Raw genomic sequence first — 12,871 nt, forward strand, 5'->3', positions numbered from 1 at the left:
GAAATAGTTGGAGTGTACTTGTTGTCTTGGAGACAAATTTTGATAGATTCTAGAAAGGTCCAGTGATATTAAAGTGTAAGGCAAATATACAAATGCATGAATTTGTCCTGTCCATTGTATGTTTTCACCGTTTATGACATCAACCATTTTTTCTTTCCATTTTGGAAAATCTATTTCAAAAGTATGAGGGTAACCATTGTATTCATATTTTGAGAGCTAACTATGTGAGACAGAAGATAACAATGTCACATATAGATCTCTCTAATGCCAGAACACACTGCAGTCGAAAACTCTCTTACAGTTTCATGATATACAGTGTGACACTATAAAGGAGGAGGTCATGTTTTCATTACCGTTGGTTTGTTTGTTTGTTTGTTTGTTTGTTTATTTGTCCATGTGCAAAATAACTTTAAAAGTTCTGCACGGATTTGGATGAAACTTGTAGGGAAGGTTGAGAATTACACATGGAACAGATCATTAAATTTTGGTAGTGATCCAGAAATTTCTATGGATTTTATGAAGGATTTTCGATATTTTGGCAGGTAGGGTCAATGAACTTGGGAGTTCAAGCTGCGCATTTTTTGAGGTTTTCATACACGCACTAAAGTGTGTACTCTACTTTCTGCTAGGGCGAGGAGCGCCTCGCAGCTGAGGGTTTGTGACATAACAAAGGCTTCTATATTGGGAAATCAGGCAATTTTTCAGCATGTATACGTATAGGTGGAAATCACTGATTTCTATGGAAGAACGAGATCATCGGTGGAAAGTAGCTTCTTGGTGGAGGTCTGCACTCTCAGAGTGCCTTTCTAGTTATTAGATAATGTCATTGCTCCTTTCAAGATTAAAAATAGATAATATCCATTCTAAAAAAAAGGAAGCCCATTGAAAAAAAGAGAAGGAATCCAAGGGGGGGAGGGGGGGGGGGAGGAGAAATCCATTTTAAGTAGAGCTGAAAAGGGGCATAACAAAAGAGCCATCTCATCTAGCATATTATTTTTTTCATAATTTCTAATTTGGTGTTGTTGTTATTATTTTTTTCATGCAGATAAGAATAGCATGAAATAAATACTGAGGTGTGGATTAACTGCTTGCCCCTGTTACCTTGTGTGGGTAATTTTGATGTCCATTTAAATATAGCGTGCAGCTGTTGGAAATATCAGCCGGATTGCTTCCAGCCAATGTCTGAAAGAGAGTGAGTCGGGGTAAGGGGGTGTGAAGAGTGGGTGAAAGTTGAGGTCAACATCTGGACAGCATGTCTTATGGCTGTACCATACCTGGGCACTCACGTTGCACATTATTTATACTTTGTTGTCGTGCATGGGAAAGGTTGAATAAAAGACAAGTCCATCGTATAGCACCATGATCTCTGTATACGTCGACAGGGAAGCAATGTTACACCACAGTTTCATTCCATGGAATAATTATGTGTAGTCTTGAGTAAATTCTATAGTACATCCATCATTTGGTCTAGATTATATTTTGATTAATCAGTTCATGTCAGAGCTTTCACTCAAACTTTTTTTAGCCTTCCCTTATGAAATGTGAAGTACCATACAATTTGTACAAGCTTCAAGGATATTTTGCATACACGAAAACATACTTTAATGGGAAAGTATAGTTTCGGTTGAGATGGGGCTTCAGGTTTCCAACATTTTTTGATGACGTTTGCTGAGATAATGAGAAACTTCTTATGAAATATGGAAGAGCGTATATTTCTAAGAGGAATTCAAAGTTTATTTGATGAAAATTGGTTTGAAATGGCTGAGATATTCAAAAACAAAGTATTCAAAACAATACGATCCTAATTAAAGGTGAGTCCCACCTTTTCTTAAGAACTCTTTGTTTTGGATTAAAAAAAACAACTTTGAATTCCTCTTAGAATTGTATGCTGAGTGACATTTTGTAAAGTGAGTCTAAGTATCTCACAAAAACATACAGTTTCTTTAGTTTGATGCAGTATCTTTTTATTAATAATTTTTATTGAATTTGTTATTCATATTCTGTAAGGTAGAATAAAAGTTTCTTTTCATTTCAGCTCTAACTTTGTTATAAATGCAACATTGTTCATTTCTGTTGCCGAATCATGAAATGCTATCTATTTATTGTGTATTCTTAAATTGGCAACTACCAAAGCAGACTGAATCCATAAATGTTCCCATCTCAAATTGGCAAATTATTGCATTCTTTTTCTGTCTGTGTGCAGATTAACCCATTGAGGATTGGCTGATTTTGCTACAACACCCATTTCCCATAGACATTTGCCTGAGTATACTTGGGACTTGTCCTCATTGGGTTAAGTCACTTGAACCAGTCACATTCAGAATGTTTCTCCAATATACACGCTGTAAGATATTCATTGACATTCAAAGTTACCAATTTGGTAATGTCAAGAGGATCATATCTGCAGCAAATTCCCCCCTGGTCCTTGATGGGTTAAGGTGAAGAAGCTGTCAGTCTTCATAGGATATGGAGAAGGGGGTCGGCTTTCAGTGAGGATGGTCTCTCTCTGCCCTTCCCCTTAAAGGTTTGTGGTATCTTCCTGTGTTTACAGGACGTCGGACCAAAACAAGTCTGCATCCAGACGTTTGGAATCCTTCCAGAGGGATGAGTCATAAGCTTTGGCCATCGCTACCTCCTACTTGATGTCATTTATCAATCTCTGTCCCCCCCCCCCCCCCACCCCCATAGGTTCCTCCCCCTCTCTCTTTCTTGTAATTTATCAATCTTCTGGAATCAATCTAGATGACTCTTCGTAAATGCTTTTTCTTCTGTCCAGTTGGCTCGCCGTTCTTCACACGTGATAAAGCTTTTCTTCATCCAGCATCTTTAAGGCCTGGCCAAATAAGAGTGTCAAATAATATCAAAATCACTTGTCAGCCAGTGCATTGTTTGTTGTTCAACCATAACAACCTCTTCTTTCTCTCTCCTATATAAATGTAAAGCTACCAGTAACGAGTATCTGGTTTTTCTCCCTCTGTCCCATCTCTCCCTCTCCGTAAACTGTCTCTCTCTCTCTCTGTCACCGTGATACCGCTTTCCTCATGTTCAAGTGATAACAGCAGCTGTTTTTTAATTCCTGAATGTGAACTTCATAAAATTGAGCAGACCCAGGGGTCCTTTAAATACTTTTCCTGGAAGGATGTCATTATCCATCTTCATACTTTATGATGTTTGGGATGTGTTGGTATGCTGCTATGGTAACTTTAGCTGTTCCTGGGCGGTTTCCATTAACTTTGTGGAAAGCAAGGGAAATCACACTTTAAATTTTTTTTTTTTTTTCATGAAGAAACAATTTAGATGAAAAACTTTATCAATCAAGAGTATTAGATGTCTTAAAATCAATAGTATAGGATGTCAAAAGAATTTATTGTGATGTACGTTCATATACTAGTACTTTTGGTTGACAAAACTCGCCATTTTCTCCTTACTCGGTTGGTTTTCGATTCAGAGGTTTATAGGGGCAAAAGGTTCAGTTCTGATTTACTGACAGGAAACACTTAATAAGAGAGAATAACAATGATATGATCTTATTTATCCCGGGAAACCTTTTCAGTACCTGGCATGGCTATCCCAGAGGACCCCCGATATTATTACTATCACTTAGCATTGACAGATTTAACCACTTAATAATCATCCTAGGGCAAGAGGGACCTATTGAGTGAGACATCTTGTCCGACGATGATGTTTGTGCTTGGATTTGACCTGAGGATACCTCATCGAAAAGTCCAGAGAATTGTCCACTAAACCACAGTGTTCTAACATTTGCACCTTCTATCTTACAACATGTAAATACATTTGTTTTTTGTTTTTTTTTCAATATTAGTCTTTATTTGTGAAAAGATATAAAAGGAGTCTAAATCCAAGATGTATTCATTAGTATCAGTGCAGAGCCTTTTTCCCCCCGATAGTTTTGCAGACATCAACAAAGGCCATTTGTAGATTTAACATTACAAGAATAATTTCATACAAGTACAAAGACTGCATAGCAGACGATGTTAAAGTTCACAAACTTCTCATTCAGAGAATATTGAATTTCCAGACTTTGCTTTAATACATGTTCATCTGGAAAAACTGTAGAGGAAATTGAATGTTTCTTATAGCTATACTATGAGGCTGCTTAGGTTCACAATGAATCGTGATTTACACATATGCCAAAGTTTAACAAAAGTTCTTCGAGCATATTGGCAAACTAGGATAATGGGTGATGTTTGCTGAAGGAGGGTAAACAGCAGTCCCTGTCCAGGAAGTCTTTTGGGAGTGTAATAAAAGATGATGTACAGTCCTGTATATTTAGATGTCTTCAGAAGGAGAGTCGAGGAGGATGCAGTCTGTCAGAAATCGTTTTGATGAATGCCCAACCTATCCCTCCCCCTGGCAGCTTCACAAATTAGCCTGGAGCCCGGCCAAACCTGTCTTCCACGAGCACCACTCAGGGTCGGGACCGAGTAAACTTGACAAAGTGAGATAAGAAAAGGAAGAAAACAACAGCACTTTTCATCACCCTCTTCGCCAACCGCACCCTTGTTTTGATGGGCCCTTCTTTGTTTTCATGTTGAAAGCACGGCAATTTAACATGCCTCAGATTGTCACCTATCCTTTTGAATGGATTAAGACATTTTGGATGGAAGTGATGAGTAACTCATTTGTTTTTCATCTGCAGTCTTTTTTTTTTGGGGGGGGTTAGTTTTTTTACTTAATCTCGGCAGAGGTGCATGCCCTAAGGGAAACAAGCAATGCATGATGGGATTGTCATTCATAACAGTGTTACAATGTGAGACATAAATTAACCTAGCTTTAGAATAATGACAGTGATAATAGTAACAATAATAATGATAATAATGAAAATGGAATCTTCTAATGGAGGCTCGTCAGTTTCGGTATTACGAGTTTTTTGTCTCCACTTGTATGAAAGAATCAGTATGACAATATTACCTTTTCACTACAACATAAAAATATAATCAATTATTTGAGAAGTCATAGGAAATACGATACTGTGAATAAAATGTACACATATATCTATATATCTTGAATTATAGGTCTAAGGTTATGGGACACCTTCATCAATAAGTATTTCGCTTGACTAGAATAACAGCCTGTGGACATTATGGTTACAATTCTTTCTGAATGATCAAATCATATACAGGATAAACGAATCAATAAATAATTAAATAAATAAATACATACATACATACATACATACATACACATACTAGAAATATATTATTAAGTATTTTGATCTGCTTCAAAATTAAGTGTCAAATGTATTGACTTGACAAAGCCCTATGGGCGAAAATTCGTCGAATTGACGTCTCTAACGGAGTTTTTATATTGATCTACTGTTGTGAATCTATACTTTCTTAGGACTCCGAGCAGAAACTAATTATTGCTGTTTTATATATATATATATATATATATATATATATATATACATGAAGAGCTTGCTTCGAAAGGCGCTAAATCCATAACAAGATCGCGTTTCCTACTTTGATCTATACCTCGGTTCTGATGGTAGATTTGGAAGCCTTATCGCAACAGTTTCCCTCCAATTTGCTGGTACTTCACCGATCAGCATTGCTGCAATACATGCCGTTCTAATAGAGGCAATGCACACCCATCAACTCTTTCAAGACGTTGGAGTTACGGACGTGCACATAGGTAAGCCTAGCTTGTGGCAAGGAGAATCTCGCCATAGTTACTCTGGTAGTAATTACTATAGGGATGCATTAATTGAATGAAATTAGGCAAAAAAAAAAATCGAAGTTTTTTATAATTTATAGTTTCGCTAATATTCACCAAGCATCCCTTAGACAGTCAATATGAACATAAACTTCAATATTAAGATTGATGTTATCCCCTTAGAACTTGCCGTATAATTTGTACTCAATATATTGAAGTTATCAGTTCGGTTTTGTTCAAACGCATGCCCCAGTCTAAAGACCAATATTTGACTGTATGACTGTATGACTGTATGATATTTTTGAATATTTTTATCCAGTATTATGTTTTGCACTGTGATAGCAGAAAACGCTAATTTTCGTCATTTTTTAGCATAGTGATAATGCAGACATCCCATCCCTTATAAATCCTTTGTTAAACATTAAAAAAAAAATCGCCATCCACTTTAAAACAGAAGAAAATTGTTCTTCGGGACAAAAATGTTTTCAACATTTTCAACATAATGAAAAATAGCATATCTTCTTCAATTCATAGTTTATATTATATTCCTTTGTATTTACAATGTATGTAAACTATGCATATTTTTTTCTTTCTTCATGCTATGTTTTGTATACATTAACACTCTTAGTTGGAAATGAAAGTGAATGAAATGAATAATGATGATTATAATTATAAATGATATAAATCATAAGAATAGTGGTGGTAATAATGATGAGAAGAAAAGTGTTTATAATATTTCATAAACACACACAAAAAAAACACCCATTATAAAAATATGTCAACAGAACCCCCCAACCAACACTCCGACCCCCGCTGTCAGATACGCCCAATGTACTACTGCAGGGCAAATCAATGTGCGTTGTGAATTTTAAGGCGATCAAGGGCACAATGTAATGGAAATAATTCACGATACAAATGATCCCTCTCTGCTTCTTCCTGCTCACTGTATCTATCTCTGTCCTTAATTGGTTTCTCACAGTCTATCAATTTCTGACCTCCATCTTATTGCTCCCTTTATCATCTTAATTTTTCACCTTTTGCCTCGTTTTTTTCCATACTTTTTATCAGACGTTCCAATTCACATTATCTTTATTCTACCTCGGTGGCGGATATGTATACGGGGGATGTTTTGTTCTGATTTGTTTGTTTGTTTGTTTGTTTGTTTGTTTGTTTTTCTGCTTGTGTAGCCGATGTGGAGAAGTGGCAGGAAAAATTGTGAAGAACTTCGGGTTTTGTTTTTTGGTTTTTTTGGTTTTTGTTGTCAGCCGATTTGGGGAGGGAAATTGTAGCAAATTAATAGCACGCGTGCTATGACTTTGTTATGGCTTGTCGCGACTCATCATAATTGGATCAACTCCCCCCTCCCCTTAACAAAAAGCTAGATCCTCCCATGTAGGCCTACCTGTTTAACAATGTGTCGATTGCAAGTATGTTTGATACTTAACGATTACAAACTTGATTCTTAGATTCTCATCCAGGCGGAAGCAATTATGTAGAGTGGAAGTCACCCATAGCATGTAAACAAATCAACAAAGTCTAAATTGAGCTAGCTAATGACATGATAATCATGTTGAAAGAATGACAATTAACTGAAAGATGCTTCACATTCTGCTAACCATTGCTAACTGCATGCAGGGCAACTGTGGGGGAAAAAAGGTGGGCATACAATGCAGTGAACGACTTTATCATATTATGCAAGTTATCCCTTCATGTATGATTAACCAGTGCGGGAGTGTGGCTACCGTCCTGCCAGTTCGGCGACCAGTTCTCGAATCATCGGCGGTTCAGACAGCACTCTCGGAGACTGGCCCTGGATGGTCTCACTGCGAGACGCATCGAACAACCACCGCTGCGCTGCCGTACTGATAGACAGCATGACCGCAGTCACCGCCGCACACTGCGTGTAAGATAGTGCCGGGTGTTATTTTGGTTGCAAGTCACGAGCTCATACAACCCCCGAGTCGTAGAGCCCACGAGCCATACAGCCTACGAGCTTGACACTAAGCGAACAAGGCCCATGAGGTCGACAACGAATAAAATAGACCCACGAGCCATGCAGTCCAGGAGCCCGACCCTAGTAAAAAAAAAAAAAGGCACAAGAGACCGACATTACATCAAGGGATTAGTGTACGCAGTGTCAGTTTAGTGTGCCCTCTTTTGCCAAGAAAAGTGTCTAGCATGTGGGCTCATGGCGGTCTCGTAGACATTATACTTGCCTAATGCCGATCTCATGAGCCTTATCTGCTTGGCGTCGAGCTGGTGGGCTTTATGACTCGTGGGTGTCGAATTCGTGGGATGATCCCATTAATAATTGTTCATTTCCGAATGTTTACATGCACTTTTGTCTCACTTGACACTTGAAATAACATGGTTGACAATCATAACCTTTCGGCGTCTGTTGATGCATACATTAATCTCATGTAACCTCTTTGTCAATTCAATAGCATCCCTCAATGTTACATCCATGCCCCAGTCACACAGTGCTTTACGATGGATTACGTCCGCCGCGGATATATATGAATGAGTGGACGCAGGGGGACGCAGCGTGGACGCAGGCATCCGCAGGGACGTATGTAGACGTAACTGCCCGTAACTAATCCGTAAAGAAACGCAAAATGACGTCGCCGAACCTGCGAAATTTTGAAATGTTCAAAATTTCGCAGAGGGACGCCACGGACGCAAACTTACGCAAGTAACCGTAACCAAACGTAACTATCCGTAACTGAACGTAACTACCCGTGGCTTGGACGCAGACCATCCGCAAAAGAATTTACCTCCCGTCCGTTTGCGTTAGCTTACGTCCATCGTAAGTATCCGAAATTAACCGCAAGTTAGCGTATTTCAACAGTTTCGTCCGCTTACGGATATTTACGGACAGCTCCGGATGTTGCGGACAATTACGTCCTTCGCAGAGACTCCAACTCTCCCGTTTTCGACGGGAGATCTCCCGCCAAAAACCCATATTTGCAAAATCTCCCGTTCTCCCGTTTGAGATTTAATTTCTCCCGCCCTGGCTCTTTGTCTCCTGTTGGAAAGGATTTCTTACTTATTTCTATCGTATGTTGAAAAAGTAAGCCTTAGATAGCACCAGAGAGCATCTAGAACCCTGGGAATTTCGCGCTTCGCACACATCAAGTTGGAGTCTCCCGTTTGCTAAGGGTTTCAGGCGGGAGAATCTCCAGATCAGAAGGTGCTTGGGGTTGGAGTCTCTGCCTTCGACGTTTTCCGTTTTCCACTCGCATGGGAACACAGAGACTCGTGGGAAGCCACACAACTCGTGTTGCCAAGCTGCAGCGCCTTTACCTTAAGGAATGCTACAACACAGTCGGAGCGGTGGAGAGGCAGAACTGCATGGTCAAATTATGAAATTTCTCCCACAATTTATGGTCATTTTAAGTGGCACCCATATACCATGTATACTCATGACATCGGTTGACTCTTGGTGCTGAACTTTTTTTCTTGTATATTTTTCGAAAAAAGCAATATTTTGGGTATAGGGGGTGGGGTGACAGCATTTTATTAACTTTTCTGGCCGGGGAAGGTGTGGGACAGGGGCAACTATATCAAATGAGAACGAATTTAGTATTTCTCTATAGTCTTACCCATGCACTTTACGCTCCATCGAATATGTATTACATTTTTTTGATGTTAATAATAATAATAATAATAATAATAATGATAATAATAAAGGACATTTATATTGCGCAGCTAATATAATAACATACTCTACTGCGCATTACAAAATGACACGCATATAAGAAATTCAAACAGAAATTACATTACTTGAAGAGATGACTTGATATTGTACTTGGGTGTGGGAGGGGTGTTTGAGGGTTTTGATGTCTTTTTTTCTGTAAATTTAATAAGCATTGCTTTATCGTAAATATCTCCTTAACATAACCCAGTAAGTCATGAATATCGCTGAACAACGACACCGTAACCACAGTTTGTCTATTCCATGACTGCAAGTAATATTTTCTTACTCTAATGTTTGACTTTTCGATCTATATTGTATTTTATTTGTGGTATGGTGATGTTATATGTGACCCTGCACCACAAAACACACAAACAGTCGACACACATGACATTTTAGTTGGGAGCATGTTCTGAAAGAGCAGACTTTAAGCTTTAAAATGATGCATTACTCATATCAAATGGACTCTCGTAACCTATCTAAATATTGGAAAGAATGCACACACTCAGAAAAAGTGTAAACTGAGAAAAGAGGCTCTGAAGTACAGTGTCTATATATTCAAGCGCTTGATCTTTATCAAGCCGTGCTGGTTGTGCGATGAATGGGACAAAAAACAGGATGGAAACCACCGAAGTAACAACAATAAGGGGATTATCAGATTAAACTGAAATTAATAATAATAATAATAATAATAATAATAATAATAATAATAATAATAATAATAATGATAATCATAATAATAATAATGATAACAATAATGATACTGATAATATCAATAACAATAATGATAATAATGATAGTAATAATAATAATAATAATGATAATGATAAGGCCTTATTTACCCAGGGTAGCCAAGTCAAGATCGGCTCGGTTGACCCATTTCACCTATTTTCAGTCCTCACACAAAATCAGTGTGTGCGACTTTTTGTTCGTTTTGTGATGCACGGTCACATACATTTTTTACATTAATGACGTTTATTCATATTTGAGTTGCACAAACAAAATTCAAACTTCAAGTTCAAGATTTCATATATCTTTTATTATTGTAAAGTAAATTAAAGGATTACGATTTTTTCAAAACGTGTACGTAATTCAATTTCAGTTTTCCCTAGTGTACAATGTAAGACAGTCCAAAATGTGATAACCTTGCTGTCATAATACACTGACTTAGCAGGGATCGTAAGAGAAAACCAAATTGTCCATAATTATTCATAACAATCTGTAACTATCCGTAACTATCCGAAAAAATGCGCAACTCTCCGCAAGTGTTCAGAACTATTATGTGCCAATTCGTAAGAATATCCGCAAGTGGACGCAAGTATTCGCATCTGGTCGTATCTGTCCGTATCGCCCGCATTTCTTGCCCGCAAGTTTTGTACACATTTCTGGTGACGGCAAAGGATCCGCGGGGGTCCGCGGAAAAAATGACTTTTTTTTGGACGTAACGCCGGACGCAGAGCATTATGTGACTGGGGCTTATGAAGTTGTGATTATTCTAACACTGAGGATGTCGTATTCAACTTCAACTCCGACGCTCCTCTGTCAGTGTCTGTCTTGTCCGATATGTGAACCGCAGCAACAGCAACAGACCTCCGTATTGTATGATGAAGTATAATTGTCGACATTAAAATTCCAATATAATATCTATACTACTACTACTACTAATAATAATAATAATAATAATAATAAACTGTGCTTGTATAGCGCATATCACATTCAGGGAGAAGTCTCTATGCACTTTAAGAATGAAACAATACAAGTAAAGGGAGTATGGTGAAAATGGGAAAGGTATCTAGTAAACAATAGAAAATTAAGATAAAGCTGACACTGAGAAACACTGATGGCCATGAGCCTTATCATCGCAAAAATAAATATGTATTATTTAATTATATATGAATATGTATTAAATAATTATATAAATATCGGCATCTCTTTCAGAGACAAATTTGAGACGGCTGTCCTCGGCGATTTGAAGCTGTCAATGACATCAAAGTATCACGTGGAAATCGACGTCGAAAGCTACTCCCATCCCGATTACAAGCCCAATCAGATCTTCAACGACATCGCTGTCATCCATTTTAAGACCGCACTTTCATTTGATCATGATTACATTCTTCCCGTCTGTTTGGCGGCACATGAAAACTCAACTGCGTACACATCATGTTATATCACCGGATGGGGCCATACCAGTGAAGGTAAAGGCGTTTTGTTTTTATTTGTCAAAATACTATAAAACCGTTGCTGCTCTGTAAAGTTTGTGGCAAGCCGATACTGGTAATCAATTCATATATTGTATAGTATAGACGGGAGATAGTTGTGTAAAAATTTACTGATATGCTATGAACTGTTTATATTCTAAACAACGTTGATGGGAAATATGTTAACATAGATAAACAGACACTCTCTACAACTATGCATAGGACATTAAGGCAACTATGCGGAATAAAAACAAAACAACATAAACAACAACAGCAACGACAGCAAAAACGTCCTTGGTGATGAATGCCTCATTACAAGATATTAAGAAAGATTCTGTATTACCTAGCACATAATCGATCCGTCATGTCGATTGCTGACTCTGATCGCAGGTAAGAAACAAAATCAAAAACTTTTTTTTTTCTAGTCGAACAAGAATTGTCACATGCAATCTCACTTTCATATATACACATATATATACATATATATATATATATATATATGTATATTTCTTTTTTTTTTTTTGCAATGACTTTGTTTCCAAGGGGGCCATGTCTCGGATACCTTGCAAAAAGCTACCGTGGAGTTGTTCGATCAATCGCAGTGCGAGTCCTTCTACAGTGATAGAGTCATCCTTCCCAGCATGCTTTGTGCAGGTCACGTGTCAGGCGCCATGGATTCGTGTCAGGTTCGTCAATTATTTTGATCACTTCTATCAGAATATTCTCCTGTAATTTCATCTCTTTTGGTGGATGTTTTGGTGGTGTGTGCGTGTTTTCTGAAAATAATTCGTCTAAAAGTAGATCGAGCAAAAAAAAAAACAACCTATATATAATGTGCATAGGAAAAGAGAAAATATAATTTCATGAATGTATTTAGCAAAATAAAGAAAAGATGACTCGATGGTTGAAGTAAAACATGTAAAAGGACGTATCTTTATTAAGTTATATCCATTTACTTACCAGTAACTCATACGCCTTTTCCGAACTGAGGTGCATCGTTATCATCCTCACTTCCTTTTATCTTTAATTTCCTGTGGATGGAAATTTTCTTTCTTTCATCTTCAAAGGATTCTCTTTCAACTAAGTTTAGACCAGTGTCATTCATTTCAAACAGAAATAAACATACAAGAATACAGGTAAGAAGTGTTTTTGGGTCTTCATTTTGCCCCAGAGGAGATTTTTCCTTGATTATTGACTGTTGGATATAGGGAGATACCGGAGGTCCCCTGGTGTGTGAAGACTATGACGGAAGGTTTCACTTGGTCGGCATCACCAGTTTCGGTTATGGGTGTGGCAAACCGAA

General features: G+C 37.8%; 1 protein-coding gene across 1 annotated transcript; it reads left to right on the forward strand.

Moving 5' to 3' along the window:
- Window positions 1-4,294: 4,294 nt before the first annotated feature.
- Window positions 4,295-12,861, forward strand: LOC139715223 (plasma kallikrein-like; the record flags this gene model as incomplete). Its single annotated transcript, XM_071626812.1, has 5 exons — window positions 4,295-4,445; window positions 7,402-7,579; window positions 11,309-11,565; window positions 12,112-12,254; window positions 12,777-12,861. Coding segments are annotated over exons 1-5 (814 nt in total), but the record flags the coding sequence as incomplete, so codon positions are not given.
- Between the last annotated feature and the right edge of the window lie 10 nt (window positions 12,862-12,871).

Source organism: Diadema antillarum, unplaced genomic scaffold (genome assembly GCF_040938485.1).
Source record: "Diadema antillarum isolate AM-2024a unplaced genomic scaffold, OU_Dant_1.0 seq00003158_RagTag, whole genome shotgun sequence".
Classification (NCBI taxonomy): Eukaryota; Metazoa; Echinodermata; class Echinoidea; order Diadematoida; family Diadematidae; genus Diadema; species Diadema antillarum.